General features: G+C 44.9%; 1 protein-coding gene across 2 annotated transcripts in view; it reads left to right on the forward strand.

The window, feature by feature from the left end:
* The window catches only part of ATP7B (ATPase copper transporting beta), a 225428-nt gene that overhangs the window by 181939 nt on the left and 18516 nt on the right, over window positions 1-24973 (forward strand). For both annotated transcript variants that reach the window (XM_029602798.1, XM_029602797.1), the window contains 5 exons: window positions 574-768; window positions 1560-1742; window positions 8476-8674; window positions 12190-12336; window positions 23109-23251. In XM_029602798.1, coding sequence (XP_029458658.1) covers window positions 574-768; window positions 1560-1742; window positions 8476-8674; window positions 12190-12336; window positions 23109-23251 — 867 coding nt within the window. The remainder of the gene's footprint in view (window positions 1-573; window positions 769-1559; window positions 1743-8475; window positions 8675-12189; window positions 12337-23108; window positions 23252-24973) is intronic.

Genomic DNA, 24973 nt, shown 5'->3' on the forward strand with positions numbered 1-24973 from the left:
CTCCACAGCTCGTGTGGCATTCATCCCCCCTCGGGTCGACCCAGTGCTCTCACGCTCTGGCTCTGGAGACTCTCGTTGTAAACTGCCTTGTTCATATTCGAGCGGGGACTCCTCTCCCTGCGCTGGATGTGCTGGTCTGGTCAGCTCGCCTGGGCTCAGAGTGACATTCGGGGTTAGGGGGGAATGTGTTCGTTCTCCCAACATCCCCCTAGTGACCTGCCCATCTGGCTTTACAGTTGCTCCAGCCAGGAAGCCCTCAATGCGCGGCTGGTAAGGATCAACTATCGGGGAAGCTAGTCAATGCTCCCCGGATTTTCCCCTTGCGTTTTGTATGAGGCATTTTCTGTAAAGAGTAGAAAAAAGAAAAACGCCGCTGCAGGAGCTCGCTTCCCGTGAGACCTATCTGGCGGCCATCTTGTCCCCAACTCGGAATGTCTTTCCTGAAACTTGTACTTTAATGCAGATTCATCTTTGAGAGTCATGCCCTCCTTATGCTCTTGTGCTGTCTTGTATATGTCCTAATGTAATGTCAAAACGTACTTGCGTCTCACGCTGGTTTGGTTTTTCTTTCAGATCCACAGTAAAAATATCTCACAAGCGGAAGTGGTCATAAGGGTTGCATTTCAGACTTCAATCACAGTTCTATCCATCGCATGCCCCTGCGCCCTGGGCCTGGCCACGCCCACGGCTGTGATGGTCGGCACAGGAGTCGCTGCACAGAATGGCATTCTGATCAAAGGCGGGGAGCCTCTGGAAATGGCACACAAGGTGCGGATCCCATGTGTCAGTTTCTCTGTCTTCTTCCTCATGTTGATGTGGCATGTGCTGGTATGGCCATCATTTTCCAACATGTCTTCATTTGGGGAGCAGGGACAGCATTACTTTCCTGCGGCGATTACCGATGAATTATAGTGATGAGGGACATTATAGGAGAAATGCTTTTGAGAAAAATAAAAAGCATAGGAAGTGAAATTTCAAAGGGACTTCTGGAGGATATACAGCTGGTTAGATTTAAAATATTAAAGGGGACACGATAGAATTGGAGGTCCTGTCTACTTTGGGTAAAAAGCTCATAAAATCGATGTTGTACAAACTAGTTGGGCCTTTTGGTCTTTATCTGCTGTCATTTACTATTTTATTATGTTATACAGATAACTTTAGCCAAGTATATTCAGTAGGAAACTTCTCCTGTTGAATATCCATGACAAGTTATATGGTTAACTTTAGACCACTCGCTAACTTACTGAATATGAACCTCTCAAATTATTTATTTGAAAAAAGTGAAAACTTTAAAATTGGGGCATTTAAAGCACCCCCAGATCCCTGTTTTCTTATCTTTCAAAGAAAAATGGGGACATTTACTGCTCTGAATCCAGATTGCTGCAAGTTTACCAGCCAGCTACCCAGTTGCTGTGGTATAACGTGTAGCCCTCAGTTTGCACTAGTATGGGCAAAAGATGATCATTTTCCTAATTCTTGTGTTTAATTTTGTATGGCCTGTACTGTACACGAATCAGGAACAAACCAAAAATAAGACTAATGTTAATTATTTCCTGCAGATAAAAACAGTGATGTTTGATAAAACAGGGACCATCACCCATGGCGTTCCTAAGGTCATGAGAGTGCTCTTACTGATGGACACAGCCAGGCTGCCCCTGAGGAGGGTACTCGCCGTGGTTGGCACCGCAGAGGCCAGCAGTGAACATCCTTTGGGGATGGCTGTCACAAAGTATTGCAAAGAGGTACTTTTTATTCTCCTCTTGTTTCAGGTAGCAGTGAAAAATGGAAGACACAGTAGGGCTGCAGAGAAGAACCTGCTGGAGTTACAGAGAAGAGAGTGCTATATTGTTCTGGAACCATGCCAGTCCTAAATGTGAACTTCAGCAGCAGTGTTTATTGGTTGTGCTGGGAAACTCGGAAGAGCAGGTTCCTGTCTCTCCTGTCTTATGTGTTCTACGAATAAGTTGCAATCCTCATGATAAGACTGCAAATTCCTGACTTGGCCAGTAAACCAGAGGCTATTCATATATTACAAAAAAAGTTTCAGTTAGAGATGGGCTGAGATACATTGATCACAAACCTTATTTTATTTATATTTTTATATTTTCTCTCTCTCTCTCACACACACACACAGGTGTGGGAATGACAGTCCCTAATAAGAACATAAGGCTTGTCATACTGGGTCAGACCAAGGGTCCATCAAGCCCAGTATCCTGTTTCCAACAGTGGCCAAGCCAGGTCACAAGTACCTGGCAGGATCCCAAGATGTAGATAGATTCCAAGCTGCGTATTCCAAGAATAAGTAGTGGATTTCTGGAACTCTACCTTAATTGTTAATGGACTTTTCCTCCAGAAACTTGTCCAAACCTTTTTTTAAATGCAACAATACTAATTGCTTTCACCACATCCTCTGGCAACAAATTCCAGAGCTTAATTATACATTGAGTAAAAAAGTATTTTCTCTTATTAGTTTTTAATGTATTACCCAGTAACTTCATTGTGTGTCCCCTGGGTCTTTGTACTTGAGTAAACAACTGATTAACATTACTTTCTAATTTCCTAAGAAGTCTCTCATGAGGGACTTTGTCAAATGCTTTCTGGAAATCTAGATACACTATATCAACTGGCTCACCTTTATCCACTTATTTGTTCATGCCTTCAAAAAAATGTAGCAAATTTGTGAGACAAGACTTCCCTTGGCTAAATTCATGTTTGCTTTGTCCTATTAAACTATGTTTATCTATATGTTCAGCAATTTCGTTCTTTATGCTAGTTTCTACTAGGGATGTGAATCATTTTTTCACGATTTAAAATATCATCCGATATATTTTAAATCGTAAAAAATCATTAGAGGCGCGATACAATAGGAATTCCCCCGATTTATCATCAAAAATCGTAAATCGGGGGAGGGGGGAGGGGAAGGGGGAGGGCGGGAAAACCGGCACACTAAAACAACCCTAAAACCCACCCCGATCCTTTAAAATAAATCCCCCACCCTCCCGAACCCCCCCCCCAAAATGTTTTAAATTACCTGGGGTCCAGTGGGGGGGGTCCCGGTGTGATCTTCCACTCTCGGGCCACGGCTGCATTAATAGAAATGGCGCCGGCGCCATTTTGGTTCCTGTCCCCCGACAACACGAGCGCAGGAGATTGCTCCCGGACCCCCGCTGGACCCCCAGGGACTTTTGGCCAGCTTGGGGGGGCCTCCTGACCCCCACAAGACTTGCCAAAAGTCCAGCGGGGGTCCGGGAGCGACCTCTTGCACTCATTGCCGTATTGCAAAATGGTACCGGCCGTATTGCCGTATTGCAAAATGGCACCGTTTTGCAATACGGCCATACGGCCGGCGCCATTTTGCAATACGGCAACGAGTGCAAGAGGTCGCTCCCGGACCCCCGCTGGACTTTTGGCAAGTCTTGTGAGGATCAGGAGGCCCCCCCAAGCTGGCCAAAAGTCCCTGGGGGTCCAGCGGGGGTCCGGGAGCGATCTCCTGCGCTCGTGACGTCGGGGGACAGGAACCAAAATGGCGCCGGCGCTACCTTTGCCCTGTCATATGACAGGGCAAAGGTAGCGCCGGCGCCATTTCTATTAAAGCAGCCGTGGCCCGAGAGTGGAAGATCACACCGGGACCCCCCCACTGGACCCCAGGTAATTTAAAACATTTTGGGGGGGTTCGGGAGGGTGGGGGATTTATTTTAAAGGGTCGGGATGGCTTTTAGGGTTGTTTTAGTGTGCCGGTTTTCCCGCCCTCCCCCGATTTACGATTTAAAAAAAAACAAAAAAAACCGCGACGATCAGATTCCCTCCCCCCCAGCCAAAATCGATCGTTAAGACGATCGATCATACGATTCACATCTCTAGTTTCTACCATTTTGCCTGGCACAGATGTCAGTTCTTCTGAATCATTACCTTTGAATTTCATTTCTGGCATGGGTATATCTCTTAAATCTTCCTCAGTGAATACTGAAGCAAAGAATTCATTTAGTCTCTGCTATGGCTTTGCCATCCCTAAGTGTTCCTTTTACCTCTTGATCATCTAATGGTCTAACTGACTCCTTCACAGGCATTTTACCTCAAATGTACCTGAAAAAGGTTTTATTATGCGTTTTTGCTTCCACGGCAAGCTTCTTTTCAAATTCTCTCTTCCTTATCAACGCTTTGCATCTGACTTGCCAGTGCTTATGCTTTTTCCTATTTTCTTCATTTGGATCCCTATTCCATTTCTTGAAAGATGTTCTTTTAGATAGCCTCTCTCACCTCATCTTTCAACCATGCCAGTAATCGTTTAGCCCTCATTCCACTTTTTCTAATGTGTAGAATACATCTGTTCTGGGCTTCCATGATGGTATTTTTAAGCAACATCCATGCCTGAGCTAAACTCTTAACCTTTGCAGTTGCTCCTTTCAGTTTTTTCTTAACCATTTTCCTCATAGTAGATTTCTTTTTTGCACTTCCTCCAGTTAATAAGTCAGATTTGATAATGTTGTGATCACTAATGCCAAATGGCTCTAACACTGTTACCTCTCGCACCAAATCCTTGTTCCACTAAGGACTAGGTCTAAAATAGTGTCCCTTCTTGTTGGTTCTTATACCAGCTGCTCCATGAAGCAGTCATTTATTTCATCTAGGAACTTTAATGCTATAGAATATCTTGATGTAACATTCACCCAGTTAATACTGGGATAATTGAAATCACCCATTATTACTGTGCTGCTGATTTTGTTAGCTTCCATAATTTCTTTTAGCATTTCGTTGTCTGTTAGGTCATTCTGGCCAGGTGGATGGTAATACACCCCCACTACTATTTTATTCCCTTTTTTACCTGGAATTTCTATCCATAAAGATTCAACATTGCATTGTGTTTCCTGAAGAACTTTTATCCTGTTTAACCCAATGCTCTCTTTAACATATAGTGTCACCCCCCACCAATTTGAGCCATCCTATCATTTCGATGTAATTTGTACCCTAGTATCAGTGTCCCATTGGTTATCCTCCTTCCACCAGGTCTCTGAGATGCCAATTATATCTACCTCTTCATCCAGTGCTATGCACTCTAACTCTCACATCTTATTTTTTAAACTTCTAGCATTTGTATATAGATAGACATTTCAAAGTATGTTTCTTGTTTATATTAACAACCTGCTCATCAACTGACAATTTGGAATCTTTCTGCACTTTACTTAAAGGCACCTGATCCCCTTTGGCATTTATTGCAACCTCTCTGTTAGGATGCCCTATTTTCCCTGTTCTCTTAGTATCCTTTAAAGATAAATCATTCTGAACCATGCACTACTGAGTGACTATCGGCTTTCCCCTATCATCTAGTTTAAAAGCTGCACTATCTCCTTTTTAAAGGTTAGTGCCAGAAGCCTGGTTCCACTCTGGTTAAGGTGGAGCTCATCCTTTTCAAAAAGGCTCCCCCCTCTTCCCCAAAATAAAGCGCAGTTCCTAACAAACCTAAAACCCTCTTCCTTGCATCATCGTCTCATCCACGCATTGAGACTTTGGAGCTCTGTCTGCCTTTGTGGTCCTGCACATGGAACGGGGAGCATTTCTGAGAATGCTACCCTGGAGGTTTTGGATTTCAACTTTCTACCTAATACCCTAAATGTGGCTTACAGAACCTTCCTGCTTATGTCATTGGAACCCACATGTACCAAGACAGCTGGCTCCTCCCCAGCACTATCTAAAATCCTATCTATGTGATGCATGAGGTCCACCACCTTTGCACCGGGTAGGTAAGTTACCAAGCGTTCCTCACATCTACCAGCCACCCAGCTAGCAACCTTCTTAGTGACTGAATCACCAACTATAATGGCCGTCCTAACCCTTCTCCCCTGGGCACGTGCCCCTGAAGACCTATCCTCAGTACGAGAAGATACTACGTCACCTTGAGGGCAGGTCTTAGCTACAGGATTGCTTCCTGCCTCATCAAGCTCTCCTTCCAGGTGACCTTTTTCCTCCAAAGCAGCTCAGGAGCTCCCAGATTGGAAGTGGGACTGCTCTACTATGTCCCTGAAGGTCTCCTCTATATACCTCTCTGTCTCCCTTAGCTCCTTCAGGTTTTCCATTCTAGCCTCCAGAGATCAGACTCATTCTCTGAGTGCTTAGAGCTCTTTGCACTTAGCGCATACCTGTGACCTCTCACCAGCTGGGAGATAATCATAAATGTGGCACTCAGTGCAAAAGACTGGAAAGCCTCCCTCTCACTGCTGGATTATTTCCTGCATCATAATTTTGTTGATTTGTTATTGATTTAAAATATCCAAGGGAGCAGGGATGTACAGCTAATCTAAACTACTTTTAGTCTATGGATTTATTGTATATATGTCTGACAATGACCCTCAAAACACTACAATTAATCTACCTATATTTTCCTAGTTACCCAACTTATTAACTTGTTTTGAATTAGATTCCTTATGTATAAAATCTGCAACAAATTACTCCTACCAAACACAATTACCATGTAAAATCAAAACATATAAAACCAAATAAAAATAGATAAGGTGTAGTAAACATATAAGGTATAGCAAGGAAAATGGATAGAAGGAAGTTTGAGACTGTGCGTGCTCCCAGTCCTCTTCTGCTGCAAGTGGTGCGGGGCCTCTGGAAGCTGGGGCTGTGGCGTTCGAAGCCTGGATCGCTCACTGTGACCTCTGGAATCCTCTCCCGGGGGTTGCTGTGTAGAATATGCAGATGAGCCTTCTGGTCTTCTTCTGCTGCAAGGGGACTAAGACTTTACCATTTTGTCTGCAATGTTGAATTATGTTATTATTGTAATGTGATAAACCCATCTTCTTTCATTCATTATTTACTATTTTTTAGCCCTTTTAAACTGCTTCCAGTACCATCTTTCCACCCAGCTGTCCTAGTCTGCACTGCCTCAGCACCACGCTTACCCTTTCTAGCTTGAGCCCCAGAAATAGACTTTGCTGCTACAGGAGCAGAGATATCAAGTCACATGGCTCAAAATGCAGAAATCAGTCAGCCAGGGCCCATGCTGGAAGCTGGATTTCCTTCATGGACTGACAGGATCATTTTAACATCTCCATTCTTGTAATGACTGGAGTGTTTGTACCTGAGTTCTTCTTACCCATCTCTAAGCTCCAGCAAATTAGTACAGTAGGAAAATACTCCATCCACCCACTTCAAATTCTGCAAAACACTGCCACCCAGATCCTCACCAATATGCGCAGAAATGAGCACATTTCACCCGTCTTAAAGGAATTACACTGGCTCCCAGTCGCATCCCGTATCCAATATAAGACCCTCTCCATCATACATAAAGCACTACACAGCCCAATATGAAATGGTTCAATGATTCACTGCTATTCCACTCCTCCTTTAGACCGACCAGAAACCAATACCTTGCCACCATACATACACCTTCCCCCAAACTCACCAACCTTGCAACCTCAAAAGCACGTGCGCTCTCCATAGCCGGTCCTGCCTTATGGAATGCAATGCCAACAGATCTACGTCAGGAAGCTTGCCCAAAGAATTTCAAGCAAAAATTAAAGACGTGGCTGTTCACACAGGCTTACACCTAAACCTACCCATCCCAGCCACCCAGCTTCCTCTATGGACCCTTCCATTATGATGTTTATACTCTATATACGTATACAATATTCGCTCATTGCTAAGCTGCATTGATCCAAAGTCATCATTTCTGTACTATATAATTCATTAATTCTGTACCATGTAATTTCGTTTTAGTTATTTTGTAACTAATAGGAAACCTTCACTTTAGTTATTTTGTAATTAATATATATAGTTCTGCATATATCCCTTGTTCTAGGTTTTGTATATTTTATTTTCACGTTCTCTGTCAAGCGTTACCCAAGCGTAGTTTCACGTTTAATGTAAACCAATGTGATATCCCCAATGAACGTCGGCATATAAAACCGTTAAATAAATAAATAAATTTGCATATATATATATAGTGCTTTCCAACACATGGTATCTTAAAGAAATAGTACATTTTCCAGAATGGCTTTTCCTAATTCATTGAGACAAACAGGGTCATATGTTAATATTATTAACCATATGGAGGGAGAGAGGAACAGGGAGAGAGAAAAGGAGGAGGCAGAGATGAAGAGAAGAGAGGTAGTGGGGAACAGGGAGAGAGAAAAGGAGGCGGCAAAGATGAAGAGAGAAAAGGGAGTGGGAGAGGGAGACCGGAGTGGGCATCTACTTCCAAACCTCTACAGTCATGATGGACAGAGCTTGCTAACAGATATGTGCATGGAATGGCCTCCCAGGGAAATGGTGGCGACAGAAATGGTAACCAACTTCAAGAAGGCTTGGGATAAGCACAGAGGATCTCCTAGATGCAAAGAAGTGAAGGGAACATCAGAGATCAACTGGGGTCTGTAGCTATGCAGCAGAAAGTAAATTGGGCAGAATAGATAGGCCTTACGGCAACTTATTGGCCATCATTTTCTCTATTTCTAGCTTGTCTTGTTGTCTTTGCAGGAGCTTGGCACGGAAACACTAGGATACTGCACAGACTTCCAGGCAGTCCCAGGCTGTGGGATTAGCTGTAAAGTCCGTAATGTTGAAGGTGTCCTTGTTCAGAGTGAGCAGAGTCTGAATGAGCAGAATTCCTACCTGAGTGGAATCATTGATTCTTCTTTGCAAGACAGCTCATTGCTCATTCTCTCAGAGACTGAAGGTATGTTCCTTACTTGTTTCTTTATGTTCTTTAAGTTGCTTATTGAGTTCTTTAAGGAACAGTAGAATACAGCAGAAGTAACAAACTGAAACCATCCAGCCAAAAATGTTCAACTTTGTGAACTGATACCCTGTGTAAATAAATCAAAGAAAAGCAAAGCAGACATGCAAGAGAAAGAGCTGGCTGAGAAAAGGGCAAAGGAAAATACAGAAAAGACAAGTGTGTTCTAATCATATTTTACAAAAAATGATATAAATTAGGGATGGCCAACCTTTCACATGTCAAGAGCCAGAAAACTAGAATTCACAAAGGTAGAGAGCCGCCATGCCTTTCATGGGCGGGCAAGAGATGAAACAAAAACACACACATACACATTCTGCTGCTCATGTGCTCTCTAAGGTATAATTTTCAAAGGAGTTATATGCATAAATGTAACATACTATCATAGCAATTTTCAAAAGCCATTTACTTGAGTAAAGTGCACTTGGCGCAAGTAAATCCTATGGGCAATTCAATGCAGGGGTGGTTCTATAATGAGGCAGGGTGAGGCGGCCGCTTCAGGCGGCAGAATTTTGAAGCTGCAAAAAGTTCCCCTTCAAAATTCTGCCTACCTGCCTCCCCATCGCGCCATCCTCCCAACCCCCTTCAGGACTCACCAAAACCCCTGGTGGTCCAATGGAGGGCCCGGGAGCGATCTGCTGCTCCCGGGCCGTTGGCTGCCACTAACCATGTGACAGGGGCAAGTGGTGCCATTGGCCAGCCCCTGTCACATGGTAGAGGCAATGGATGGCCTTTAGCCATTGGCCAGCCCCTGTCACATGGTAAGGACTAAAGGCCACTGGTGCCATTTTGGTTAGTGGCAGGACTGGCAGCTGACGGCCTGGGAGCGGCAGATCACTCCTGCACCCCCCTGCTAGACAGCCAGGGGTTTTGGTGAGTCTTGGAGGGTTATATTTAATTTGGGGGGGTGCAGAGGGTGAGGGGGGTGGCATGTGGTCCCCACCTCAGGCGGCACATTGCCTTGAGCCATCCCTGATTCAATGGCATAAATTGTAGCAATTTTCAAAAGCCCACTTACTCAAGTAAAGTCCATTTACACGTGTAAACCCCAATTTTAAGCATGTAAATGTTTTTAAAATCATGCCCTCAGCGAGTGCCCCCGCCCCAGTACTGCCACATTATGTAAAGTTCTTACTTGCTGCCAGCATTTCCAGAGCCTGCAGCAGCCCCATCCCTTTCCCATTCCCACCCCTTCTTGGCACCTACACTCCCCAGGAGACTCAGTGGTGCTACAGCCAGTGCAAAAAGCTCAGGAGACGCTGTTTGGCTACCTCTGTGCTAACAGAATACCTCACACATATAGAACATAAACAGACCCTCACCAAATACAGAATAAAAATAAGAGACTATAGAAATAGAAACATACAGGCAATAACTAAGCTGGAAACCACATCAAGTCCAACTGTATTATGCAGTGCAACAATGTAAAAAATAACTACATTCCTCATAAAACTTCAAACAAAATCAAGACTTATAAAACACCATTCAAAATAATAAAACCATACTAATAAAAAAATATATTTCAAATCAGCTAACAAAACCTCCAATAATTAAAAACTCACATAAATTTGTTTATTGTAATTTTGCCATTTTGTCCTCTCAATTACTATTACAACGTTTTTACTTTGTTAAATTGTGAAAAATCTCAAAGAAAAAATTATTTAAAAAAAAATTGTTTTAATATTTCGCCAAATATCAATAAAATGTTTCAAAACAGCAAACATATTAAAAAACACCCACAAATTAAAACTAATAAGAATTAAAAAAATCTCCTGCTCTCCATGCCTAGGATCTTTTGATGGCCAGTCACCCTGCCACACAAACATTATTTTCTCAAACATTCCCTCTCTTACACATATTCCCCAGCTCATTCCCTCTAATACTCACTCACACAGGCACACACACACACACACACAAGCACCAGAGGCACTCTCTCATAGGCATAGGCACTCCTCACACACATACTCACTAAAATATACACACTCTCTTAGGGTCTTATCTTTGGTCGCCACGGGATAGGTCCTGCGACAGCCCCCCATATTTAGTCACTACGGGATAGGCTGTATGGCAGCCCTCATCTTCAACCACCACGGAATGGGCTTCATGGTGGCCTACAATTCCTCTTCCGTGGCGAACTGTTGGGACTTCATCTTAGGCTGCCATGGAATGGGCTCCATGGTGGCTTATCAGGTTTCTTCTTTGGCTGCCGTGGAATGAGCTTCATGGCAGTCTGTGCTTTTTCTTTGGCTGCCACAGGACAGGCTTCACAGCGGCCCCGCTGGACCTTGTATTTGGCTGCCACGGAATGGGCTCTGCGGCAGCCCAGCTGGACCTCGTCTTCTGTCTTCGTTTTGGGGGGGGGGGGGGAGGGAATGTGGACTTGAGGACAGGCAGCTCCTGCACACTGCAATCCTCCCCCTTCTCAGTGGCCGATTCTCCAACAGAAGTTGTAAACTTACAACAAGCTGGCTGCTGAGGAGGTGGAAAATTGCTGCATACAGCAGGCAGAGGGTCGGCAGTGCAGAGTGGATTTCTCTGATGAGTTTGTGCTCCAAAGAGCCGCATGCTGCTTGTGAAACACTGATTGGCCACCCCTTACCCCTTGGTATGTTGCTCCAAGCAGAAATAAAGCCTTATTCAGGCAGCACACTGACATCAATACATGTAAATTATGAGATTATAGCATGAATTGCTATTGGAATAAGAATTACTATTACTAATATTGTTAATCATTTATGATGATCGCACACACTAGAATAAACCATTAACAGTATAAACTAGTAGGCAATGACACAGTATATTAACACGTAGAAAATGTGTGCAAGACACACCTGGTAGGGTGACTAAGGACCATCATATCACCCATATATACTAATGAGACAGCATAGTCACTGGGTCATATGTAATCATTGGTCCAGGCTCATTGGTTATTCTAGTGTGTGCACTCCTTTGCTCTGAATTTACAATTTTTGTGTCCACTTTTGAGTCTGTTTTTCATGATAATCATTTATGATGAACAAGGACATGTCTATAATAAAAGATATAAACTTTTTTAGTACAAAAAAGGCTAAAAATATCATTAATAAAAATATATCAGGACACAAAAAAAGGAGACCTCCGAATAAAATCAAGATGAAGCAAAAGAACCAATTGAAAAGCCAGTTGATATTTTGAGCATTAGCTAGTGCCACTGGTTTAAAACTTATCTAAAACACTTGAACTTGTATAAATAATGTGCAAATTGGACATAATTATATTCTGCCTACAGTGCTAGTGGAGATGGGCTAAGTTCAAAGTGTCTTTGATCACAGATCACTAAAGCTGCATCTAAATGGTTGCATGAGCTAGGCATTGGTTCCTGCTTTTAGATGCCTTTCTATGCTCCATAAACACTGACTTGTTCCCTTTTTCTAAGAAAATATTGTTTGAATGGTGAATTTTTCTTTGAATGGCAGGTGCAGCTGTAGCTCCTACATACTCTGTTCTGATTGGAAATCGAGAATGGATGAGACGAAATGGTCTCCATGTTTCTAATGATGTTGATGATGCAATGACTAATCATGAGATGAAAGGACAAACAGCCATTCTGGTGGCAATAGACGGTAATGAATTCTGTACAAGCACCATATGGTAGTAATTAGGAATGTGAATTTGTTTTCAACAAAATAGACAATGGCAACAAAATTATCTATTTCGTTGCCATTGTCTGTTTGTCTAACTAGTTAGACCAATAGACATTGGTGCGTCTAACTATTTGTCTAGCTATAGTTTTCCTGTTTATGGACTTAGTGCATACTAATGGGACTTTCAAACCAGATGTTAGTGCGCATTAAGTCCCATTAGTGTGCACTACCTAGTTTTCCTGATTTCAGAGTTAGTGCGCCCTAATAGGACTTAGGGCGCACTAACTGGATGTTAGTGTGCACTAACTAATTTTAGGAAAGGGTACATGCATACTTTGAATTCCCTTGGTGTGAGTCTGGGTGTTTGGGTGGGAGAGGGTGGTAAGAGGGGAAGTGACTTGGGTGAATGTATGGCATGACAGGTGGGAGAGAGACTAGTTGGGGTGGTGACTAGAGAGAGAGATTCAACCTGGTGTGTGTGTGTGTGAGGGGAAGGACTGGGTTAACTGTATGGGGTGACAAGTCACCCCATACACACACCAGGCTGTCTCTCTCTCCCACATGTCCCCCTTTTCTGCTGCAGGAACCCTGCCCAAAAAAATTCAAACACAATCTAAAAACCTGCCTCTTCAAGCAAGCTTTTGCTTAACATCATTCCCTTCACGCGTCCTACTTATTGTAATTTAACTCTATCTAATTATCTAACCACGCCTTTCTTTTGTAAATATCTCCTTCCTTTCTTCTCCCTTCATATTGTATCATATTTCCTCCCTCCTTTAGTTAAACTGATGCACATTTGTAATTTAATTGAGGAATCTATCTGTTAGAAATATTATGTTCTCGTTCTTTATTGTTTATTTGGTTCAAGTTTCTCTATAAAGCGCAGTTTGCTACACGTTGTTCTTGTAAACCGATGAGATGTTCCCAACGTTCATTGGTATATAAAATCCTCTAAATAAATAAATAAAATAAATGTTACTCCATACACTCACCCCAGTCACTTCCCCTCTCAGCAGTCCCACCCCAAACAAAACAGGCTGCCTCTCTCTCACCAATCACACCCCAAGCAGACTCTCTCCCCCCATCATCCCATATAGTCACTCCAGTCACTCCCCCATCACCAGTCACCCCTACACACCAGGATGCCTTTCTCTCACCACTCACCAACCAGTCTCTCCCACCTGTCACCCCATACAATAATGTCAGTCACTCCCCCTCTCACTAGTCAGTCCCCCCCCCCAAACACCCCAGGCTGCCTTTCTCTCATCAGTCATCACCCCAACCAGTCTCTCTCCCACCTGTCACCCCATACATTCACCCCTGTCACTTTCCTTCTCACCAATTACTGTCCCCTCACCCAAACATTCAGACAGACACCAGGGGAATTAAAAGTATGCATATCCTAAAATGCCAGGGCCCCTTTCCTAAAATACAAAGGGATTGGCAAATTGTAAAAATGCATTTTCATTACATGCTTTTGTTGACTAGAACTTGATGCTATTATTACATCATTTGTTGTTTACACTTGTTACCAAGCACTGCCCCCCCCCCCCCCACACACACACACCACCTTGCAACCTTGGCAACACAACAAGTAACTAAGGTGACAGCCAATGGGAATGCAGAACCATACCTCTAGCTGACAAACTACTCCCCAGTTGACACTTTTTAACTCATTGGTAACATTTTTAGTTAGTGCGCACTAACTAATTTTCCTAATTTTGGAGTTAATGTGCACTAATGGGACTTAATGCGTGCTAACATTCATGTAATTAGTGTGCACTAAGCCCCATTAGTGCGCACTAACTCTGAAATTAGGGAAACCTAAAATAAATACTTCCTGAACCAATTTAAAAACGAAATTTAACAGATAACAACCTGAAACGAAAACAACATGAAAAAAAAAATCAGTGCACATCCGTAAAGAACCCACAACTATTAACTTCTTGTTTCTGAAGTGAAAATATTACAGGTCATGGACATTTAAAATTTGCTGCAGAACATGTTTTATAATTTAAAAAAATGAGATTGAAAATTATCTTTGTAACTCTGTGATAACAACTTGCTCCAAATGTCTAAGAAATGCCATAGTCTTAAGGAATCTTTGCTAGTAATTTTCCATCATGATATAATCAGGGCAAAAAGCAAGTAAATCCTGTCTACAAAAATACTGTTACACATTTGGGTACTTTTCTGTCCCTAAGGTTATGAGTTTTGTGGTGGCGTGTAACAAAGGAAGGTTCATGTAAGCAAGGTCCAGCAAGTTTTATTTTGTATACACAATTCATAATAATCAGGAACCCTGCACGTGTAGCCCATTATTCACAGTCTTGGTTCTATGTCTCCTCAAAACACAGGACGTGTTGGTTTCTCAGTGCTGCACTTGGGAATGCTGGCTCAGTGCAGCTGGTAGTGGCTACTCCACAGTACACTGATTCACTGTGCTGGTGCTCAGGCACAGGTGGATATCACCGGCCCTTCCTGGGTGTAAATGTCCCTCCTAGTCTTTTCACTGGCTGACCCTTCTAGCTTCTTCACTGGGTTGTTCCTCCCTGCAGCACGGGTTTCCCTAACCAAGGGTCCAATGCAGTATCACGTGCGGTAAAGTGGGCACTCATATTGAGGGTCCATTTTCCTAACGCGCGCACATCCACCTGTCCTGGGTACATGTTACTTTATTTTAATGAGCTGTCGCGTAAAAAAGGACGTGCTAGGTAAAAATTGTGCGCCCCTAATGCTCAAAAGTGTCAGGCACCCAGGAGCTGTGGCTCTGCACGGGTTAGGAAAACGGGCGCTCATTTTATCCCGCTGCACATAACTCGCACAAATAATGTACGTGCACGTCTGCAGCGTGTATATTATCTGCCCATAAATTTTGTTTTTTGTAATCGAGCCCTTTCATTTTTCCCTTCATTTTAAGTGCCACAAGCAGTAGAACTTAGTATCGCGACAATACTAAGTCAGAGGAACCACAGAGACCAGTATTTTTTGTTTTTTCATGTGCTCTTGACTCGCGGTATGACTTAATAACAGCAAGTAGGCTAAGGGACCTCTCTGGAGTGTCCCAGGCTCTCCTATTAACACTAACATTTCCTAACTGCCTCTAAATTCACAATAAACTAAACAAAACACTTCAGGTCAGCACACATACATTACACACCTGTTCATCTTAGCTTTTCAGGTTCCTCTGGTCCTCGTGGAGTTCTCTTACAGTCACCCCCGACCCCCCCTTTCCTTTCATTGGCTGAGTCTCTTGTCCCATGCCTGCATACACTCACAAGCAGAGAGCTAGAGGGTAGGGCTACAGGAGCTGGTAGCTCAGCAGGAAGTGGGGGAGACCGGCACCCATGGACGGCCTTCTGCTGCTGGGGGCTTGCGTGGCCGCGGCCAGGGCAGGTGAGCGGGGGCTGGGGGAAAGTTTGCCCGTGAAATTTCGTCTCTCTCTTGCCCGTCCGAAGGAAGCGGAAAATCGGAGCTGCGCGCACAGGTGCTTTGTTGCGCTCCCTGCCGCCGATCGCCGGCTGCTGGGGCTTGCTGGCGCTGGGCGCTCAAGGCCGCGGAGTCTGTAGGAGAACCATCCACTTTCCTGGTGTAATGACATTTCAAATGACATTTGAATTGACATTTGAAACGGCAGGTACCAGCGCACCCAGAATACTGTATAGGCGCTGTATACCGCTCTATACAGTAAAATGGATTGCGCACACGCCTACCGCTTCATGGACGCGCTTTGGACGCGGCTTGCATTTGCGTCTCATTTGAATACTGTATCGAGCGGTATGTGATCCAAACTGTGCGCGCGGCAAACGAGGGTGCACTCGGCACTGCTGCACTCTTTCTTTCGCGTCCTTACTGTATCGGCCTGTCAGTTAGTAGCTAACAGCAGTGTTTATCTGGCAGCTCACTGATGCAACAGTCTGATGTTAATATTGCAAGGCAGAGACAAAGAACGAATGCATAACCCTTTGTACTGCTGCTGCTGAACAATTTAGGGCTACTTAGCTGCAATGGGTCCTGCAAAGGGGGGGGGGGCAGTAAACTCCCTGCTCCTGGACTCTCCTTCTGCTGTGCACTCTGTCTCCTGGTAGCTGTGGTCGAAGTGGGGGGGGGGGGGAATCCTCTCCCAAGCACAGCTCTCTGATCTCTCTCTCCAACTGCTCTCCAATGCTGATATCTCTCCTCTCTTTTCTCTAGTTCCCTTAACGGTTTAGCTCAGCTTGGTAGCTAGGCTCATTACCCAAAAAACACAGCACAGATTCCTCATGCCTTAGGCTTTTTTTTTTTTCCTCTTTTCTCTTTTCTGATTGGTCAGAAGTTCTCATTCTCTCTGTGGATAATGAGCTGGCTTCCCATTGGCTCATGATAGTAACTGAACTTCCTGTGCCTCGGGTATCAGATAAGGGCTGGTTTCTGCAATAGCACAAGTCTCATGCCGGATTTAAACTGAAACAGTTGTCACCAGTCCAGTTTTTTTTTTTCTGTGTACATTATACATTCCTGCGCCAGGTAAGGTCAGGAGGGCAGGAACCCAAATCAGGCAGTCCGGCTACAACTGCATTATGCTTATCTTTTTACAGTAATAGTAGCCAGTAAGGGAGGATACCCACATTAGAGTAGTTAAGAAAAAACCTGAGGGCATACTTGATGCTCCCCTTACCTTGCCCAGTCCCCACAGCCCCGTTCATCTCTGCTTTCCCATCCTTCTGAAAACCATGAGCTAAATGCATAGTTGAGTTTTAGGTCTTCATGTATTATATTAGGCCTTTCAGTTGGCAATCCAGGGACTTAGAAGTGATGGGTTGGGGGAGTTAAGGCCAAATAAGGAATTACTATTTAGCCTCAACATTTCCCCCACATATTTATTTATTTATTTATTTATTTATATTCTTTATATATACCGACGAACGTTGGGAACATCTCATCGGTTCACAGTAAACAAAATGCAGCTAACGAGCTTTACAGAGAACAATGAACAATCATTAAACAGTAAACTAGTTAAAAGAGAACAAACGATAATATGGACTTTGTTTTACAGAGAACTATAAACAATCAATAGCAGGGGGAAAAAAGAGGTAGGGAATGAGGGGATGGTAACTTTACAGAGAACAATCAATAATAGGAACTCAGTTATATAGATATAAGATATATACATATCTTCTAAGGCCATTACACCTTTGATTTCTAAACAAAAGGCCCTATTCTAATACACGAAGACCTAAATCCCATCATTGCATCCCATCCAAACAATACAATCCCACACATTTCTTTTCTGTTGCCTCACATTTTTTCACTAATCTTCCTATGAACGTGGTGAGATCTATGTTCTTTTCGTGCTCTTCTCTGTGCCATTGGCCTTCCCATAACAAACTGGAAATCATGTGGTACCATATCATTAATAAATAAAAAATAAAATAAAAACTATAGAACACCACAGAATATTTATGATAGCCAAGTTCTTTTTCATTCATTCATGTGTTTAATTTTATTATAAGAGCACTGAGGCTAATATTCAAAATATCTAGGTGTCTTACTTAAGGATTTAGGCACCTAGATCTGTATAACTGAAAATGTTTTCCCTCCTTGAGTGCCTAAATTTAGATGCCTATTTTTTACTAGGTGTCTCAAAAATGTGTGGGATCTGGCCACTGATTCTCAGTGTTAGATTTGACTGGCAAAGTTAGATACCTAAGCGCTGCAATAGTATTTATTACATTTATATTAGACATAGGTTTGGCCAGCCACCTGCCCCATGCACTATTAACTGGTGGGACCAACAGCACTACAAAACACCATTCCCTCCTGCCCAATTAAAAATTAAATGGCTAGTGAAGACATTCCCTCCCACCCCCCACCAGTCCTCTCTCAGATTCAAAAGTTAGCTGGGGCACAACCAACCCTTTCCCTCATCCCCCAGAAACCCAAAAGCCCTCCTGCCCAAACTCCCCAAGTGGAGCCAGTAGATTAAAGGTACCTCCTCCCAACTCCAGCCATACATTTGTTTATTTATAAATAAATATTTGACATTCTGCCTGTACCAAGCTGGTCTCAAGGCAGATTACAATTAAATTTATGATTAAATTCCTCCATCATTTGTGACTCAGTTTACAATTAAAATAGAGAAAAGTGAATGGAAGGCATATTAACTCATTATGTCCCCGTGTCATATTTAGAGGATAGCTTCATAAAAAATTTGGGACATAATGGGTTAAGTGGGACATATGAGATATGATTAGTCAAGTGATAGAAGGGAGTCTTTAATGCTAACTTTGTCACAGTTATCACAGTTTATGAGTGGAAATTAGGGAAAGACCTGGATGAATGGGTAAGGTAAGATGTCTTAAGGCATAGGCATAACAGCTGTGTGCAAAGTTTGGTACAAGTTAATCTGGTGGAAGCCGGGGGAGAGGAAAGGAGAGCTCATACTCCCGACACTCCTGGGATCTAGTCTCCTTGGCTGGTGCCCTGGATGACGTAGCCTCTTCTCCTGCTTGTCAGATTGATCTGGTACCGCATCTCCTTCGGAGACAGAGTGACATGCTTCGCTGATGCACCATCGGTGCCATACCTAGCATCAGTTGCCCATGCACATCCATGCCAGAACACCAAAGGCCCCAGGACTGGGTTGAGCGTTGAGGGCACTGTCGAGAGATATGGCTGCCATTGAATGCCATGGATGCCCTCGAGTACCGTGGACACCGTTGAGCAACATGGATGCCATTGAACGTCTTGGACACCATCGAGTGCTACAGCTGCCACATTGCCAGTCAGTGCCTTGAATCGAGGGCCATGGACACCATTGTGTGCCATGGGCACCATTGATACCGGCGAGTGCCACATGCACGATCAAGCACCGTGGGCACCACCAACACCATTGATGCCATGGCTTTCAGTGATGCCAAGGATGCTGCCAAGTGCTACTGGTGATGAGCACATTGGGCACCATGGACACCTGTGATGCCATCGATCAAGTATCGGGGTGTTGGCAAGCAGCATGGGTACAGTCCAGTGCAATGGGTTCCATAGATGCTGTCAGGCACAAGAGATGCAAACGAGCACCGTCAGTGCTGTTGAGAGAGGCGGCATAGGGGCCTTCAAGCACCAAGAGTGAAATTGAAGGGCTTGGTGCCACTGCTGCTATTGAGTGCCAGGTTGCCTTTGGGGCCATCAAGCACCATGAATTCCAGCAAGCACCATGGAGGCTTTTGACGCTGTTGAGGGCCTTGCCCACCATTGGGTACAAGGGTTGCCCTCAAAGCCATTGAGTGCCAGGCACCTTGATATTGAGTGCCATGGACAGTCAGGTGCCTTGGATGCCTCAAGCACCATGGGTATTTTGGATGCCATTGGATGCCATTGGCAGCCATTGGTGGCATCATCTGCTTATTATGCACTATGGTCATTATTGAGCATCTGGGTTGCTGTCAAGTGTTGTAGACTCCATCGAGCACCATATTTACCAAAGGGGCACCTGGGTTGCTGTCACGCACCATGGTTACCATTGACTGGGTGGCCATCATGTGCTATAGTCACCAATGAGCGCCATGATCGCCATCAAACGTCATGGATGCCGTCAAGTGCCATAGACGTCATCACACACCAGGTGCGCTGACTATATTTCCCTTTAAGCTGAGTGCATGAGCGATTGCTCATACATTTTAGAGCATCACTCACAGGTTTTATGTGGTTCCTCACATAAATTTTTTTTCTGCTATATACAGAAATGCAACGCTAATACTGGCGCTCAAAAACTGTTGGTTTAAAAAAATTGCTGCTCACACAAAAAGAAATTTGCACACACCTAATCACTCCTTGGAGGGAACATTAGTGCCGATGGGTGCCGGGGTACCTTCCACGTTGTTAAGCACTGCTGTGCCCTCACCATCGAGCGTGTTGGCATTGCAGAATGCCATCAGCACCAGCAACACAGGGGATGCTATGGAGGCACTGCCATTGAAGGGCACCTCCAAGTGACATAGGGCAATGCAGTCGGCGCCATTGCCCTCACTTGAGTGTGGTGAGCACTGCTGCCATAGAACATCATTGAGACAATGGAGCAATGAAGGCAGGGTGGCCATTGGTGGGGATCGTCTGTCTCTGATCACCATGCACACTACTGGGGTGCTACCATCACTGTTGGCACAGTTGAGAGCCTGGGTATCATGGGCAGCAATGTTACCATTGGCGCCATAGACACCATTGATACCATTCCTGTTGTGGAGGGTGCCTGAGTGCTGTAGATTCCTTGGGAGCCATTCCTTCCATCGCATTGTGGTAGGTTCCAAACAGGGCATCTCTGGTATCGTGTACCATTTCCATGCATACCAAGATATACCTTCCCTGCTGAACTGCCTGTGCCAGCTACATCATTGCAGTAGCTTTTGATCACTATCAGGAGCCATCGGCGCCATGGGCACCTTCTAGTACCTTCATGTATCTGGCACTGGGGGTACTATATGAGATCAATTGAGACACCTCACATGCTGTCTGCCACTGCAGGTTTTCTGTCTGTTCAGGCCGTGGCATGGACTGTTAGGCCCACGGGTGATTTGGCTTTCCGTGCATGTATGTCACTGTTGGCTTGATGGACTACAATGGCATGGGTGCACAGTGCTACTGTTGCAGGATAAAGATTCAGTGAAGGGGCACCTCCGTTACTAGGTGCCCTCTGGCATGTGTGTTTGTGTGTTCTTCCTTTGTCCTGGAGCCCAGGGATCTGCCTCCTTGTGTTGTTCACTTCTTCTGACTTTCAGTCAGACAATCCAGGAGGAAGCCAAGGGGCACATGGGAGTGGTTGTTGCATATACCTTCATGGAAGGGTATGTGATCCTTCCCTGCTTGGGCCAGATCCCTGGCCAGGATGCTTCCTTTTGCCTGATGATGAAGTACATCTTTAGCTGAGATTTAGTCACAGCTCACTGCCCTGCTCAGCATCTTGGCATTGGACTCGAGATTCTAGTTTTTAACCCATCTAATCTTAGAGCTCAGTTCTTATACTTCTAGTAGTTGTAGTAGTAGCTCAGCAGACCCTGATGCTTCTTGCCACTTCTTCTCTGGGCGGACATTTCGTTTCCATGCCCACTGTTCCATTTGGACATACTTTAGGTGTTGCTTGGCATATCCAATCTGTCTTGTTACTCGGTTGATAATGAACCACAGTTTCCTTTCTGTTGGGCTGTCTAGCTCCATCTGATTTTTCAGTTACCTTGTGACAACAAAGGCAGAAAAAAACCCAAACTTTGTGATCTTGATCCAAGAACTTTTTTCTCTTGTACTTGGCAATTTGTCCCTGTCTGGTCCTAGGCCTACTGGTGCTAGTCAGAGATCACTGTTCGTTATGCTCTTGCCTGGATGCCTTGCTGTGTATTAGGATTTCTGTCTCTCAGTCTGTTGTACCAGTCTCTTTGAGGTGAAAAACCCAACTCTTTCCCTCCTAGAGCCCTTATAGTTCAGCTGCCTCAATGAAAAGGGGGGGGGGGGGGGAGGAATGGTGGTGTCTCTGCACTAAAGGGTTTCCCTATTTTCCTGTTTTCTCCAGCCTCTAGCTTGGGATTCACTCATGTGTGAGGACTGCCATCCTGCTTGTCCTCGGAGAAAGTAGAGTTGCTTACCTTAACAGATGTCCTCCAAGGACAGCAGGATGTCAATCCTCAAAATACCCTCCTGCCTCCCCTGGGAGTTGTTTTTTCTATGTATCTGCTATATCATGGACTGAGAGACTTGGCCTGAGAGACAGGAAGGTAGCTACAACTGCACATGCTCAGTAGAGCATACTGAAAGCTCTAGAAACTTTGAGATCAGTTTTATGCCAGGCTGCATCAGATGATGTCACCCATGTGTGAGGACTGACATCCTGCTGTCCTCTGAGAATACATATTACAGGTAAGCAACTCTGCTCTATGAATAAACAAATTGTTCTTAATGAAAGCATTCTTAACCCCTTGCTGAGTGAATATTTTATCATCACAACTTTGCAGATGTTCAGTATATCTTTCCAGCAAAATATCTAGAATTTTCAAAACAGAAGTCAGAGCAGATAAGGCACAGAGCTAGCTCATGCACCCAGTCACTGCTCAAACTTCATCCAGGGATACTTTCTATGGTATATTATAGTAAAGAAGACAGTATCATGCTTATGGACAACAGGGCTAGTGTGATGTCACTCAATCTGAAGGTCATATTATCTCTGTCCTTGACCACAGGGGAGGTGATTTTTCCCCAGCCTACCTCCAACAGCTTTATTGTTCCTTCTGGATCCAGTGGGCTTCGATTTTGTTCTCCTGCCCCTAGGATGCCAGCAGTCTCTTGGCCCCCTCCTCCAACTTTCTGCTTTACCGCTATAGATTCCCTAAGTTCTCTTGAAACTTTGGCTGTGTCGTCATTGGACACTACTTAATCCGGAGGATACCCTGATTGGGGGTGGGGGGATGAGAACACAGTTCTTTCTAAGGAGCTCAGATAAGCCACAGGATTGGGCAGACTGCTTGATCACCTCCTCCACTTGTGGGACATCATTTGTCTCTCCTGGGGCTCCAGCCCATGGTGAACGCTGGGCAAAAGAATCCATGGGTCCAGTTTGAAGGGGAGAGGACAAATTAGGTTAGGAACATATTCTACCCTTCCTCTTGACCATTTCAGTAATATATGGTCTTCCTTACTTTCAGACCTGACCAGCAGAGGAGCTTTACCAGCACGTGCTATCTTGGTTCTGCCTGGTTTTGTTGTCTTTAATGCTTGGGTGTTTTCATGGGTAGGTGTACTATGTGGAATGATCGCAATCGCAGATACCGTGAAGCAGGAAGCGGCACTGGCAGTACACACGCTGAAGAACATGGGAATGGATGTGGTGTTGATAACCGGAGACAACAGAAAAACGGCCAAAGCAATTGCTACTCAGGTAGGCTTGTTTTGAAATCTATGAATGAGCTGGAAACAGTTGGTCTCAATGGAGCACCCAGATACACAAGGAGCCATATACTTGGCTGAGAGAGGACATGACAGAAGTTTATAATATCATGAGTAAGGGTGATGGGAATGGGTAAATACTCTTTCAAATAATACTAAAATAAGGAGACGCTCCATGAAACTAGCAATCAACAGATTTAAAACTCAGTGCACTATCAAGCTGTGGAACCTGTTGCCAGAGTATATGGTGAAGGCAACTGGCAAAGTGGAGTTTGGACAAGCATCTGGAGGAACATCTATAACACAGTATTATCCAGGTAGACTTCAGAAAGCTATTGCTATCCCTGGGAGTGAGTAGCAAGAATTAGGTCTACTTTTTGGGATCTGTGGGTACTTGTGACCTGCCTGTGTTACTCTCACTGCACGCAGCAACCCCGCAGTGCGGCCCTCGTATCTTGCTGTGCAGCCCACAGGATTCAGTTCTGCTTCCATGGCGGCGGCGGTGGGCCGCCAGCTCCGACCACAGACCTCCGTCAGTGCCTCTGATTCTGGACCTCGTCCTGGGCCCTCTAGCCAGGATGCCCTCGCCAATACCTCAAGCCTTGCATCGCGTCCCAGGCCCTCTTGCCAGGACGCCTCCATTGGCCAAACCTCCAGCATTGCGGCGTCTCCTTCTAGGCGCGCGTAAGCGTCTCATTAAGACCTTTAAAGGGGCCGCGGACCCCAGATGTTGATGTCATCTTCTACTCAGTATAAATTCCCTGGTTTTCCACAGAAGCATTGCCTTTGCGACAGGTCTCCTCGGTTTACCTGTCCTTGATTCCAAACGCTCGTTGCTTCGCTGTGTCTTAATTCCTGTTCCAGTGTTTCCGTTTCCCAGTTCCTGTGTTCGTGTGTCTCCTTGTATTGACTGACTCCTGGTACCGACTTCTGCTTCAATTTGACCACGTCGCCTCTCTCCAAGCCTGACCTCTGCCTGCCTGACCACGTTGCCTCTCTCCAAGCCTGACCTCTGCCTGCCTGACCACGTTGCCTCTCTCCAAGCCTGACCTCTGCCTGCCTGACCACGTTGCCTCTCTCCAAGCCTGACCTCTGCCTGCCTAACTACGTCGCCTCTCTCCAAGCCTGACCTCTGCCTGCCTGACCACGTTGCCTCTCTCCAAGCCTGACCTCTGCCTGCCTAACTATGTCACCTCTCTCCAAGCCTGACCTCTGCCTGCATGACCACGTCACCTTTCTCCAAGCCTGACCATTGCTACGCCTGACCACGCCTGCCTTCTCTGCGCTCAGACCAATGCTATGTATGACCTTGCTTTAGACTCTAATACATTCTGAGTTCCACGCTGCCTGCTACAGTTTCCTTGATTGCCAGCCTCAGTTCCAGTCCTTCTGACACCTGTTGGACTCTACCCTTGGGACGTGGACTCCTAGGGCTTCGGCCTCTCTGTGTTAAAACACCCTCAGTTTGTTCCAGTTCCACGGTGCTTGGGTTTCCGTTCTGCAACCCGTCCTGGGTAGAACTAAGCCATCTGCTGGCTGCTGTCTGCTGTCTTTGGGCTGAACCATCTATTGACTTTGCTCTATCTTGAGGCCCGCCTAAGTCCTGCCGGCCCCGGCACCCAAAGGCTCAACCCGAGGGGAACGTGGGTTGGTATAGGTGAAGCTCCAGAGGCCTCTAGCTTCAGCCCACTCCACTTGCTGACGGTAGGGACCC

Source organism: Rhinatrema bivittatum, chromosome 5 (assembly GCF_901001135.1).
Source record: "Rhinatrema bivittatum chromosome 5, aRhiBiv1.1, whole genome shotgun sequence".
NCBI lineage: Eukaryota > Metazoa > Chordata > Amphibia > Gymnophiona > Rhinatrematidae > Rhinatrema > Rhinatrema bivittatum.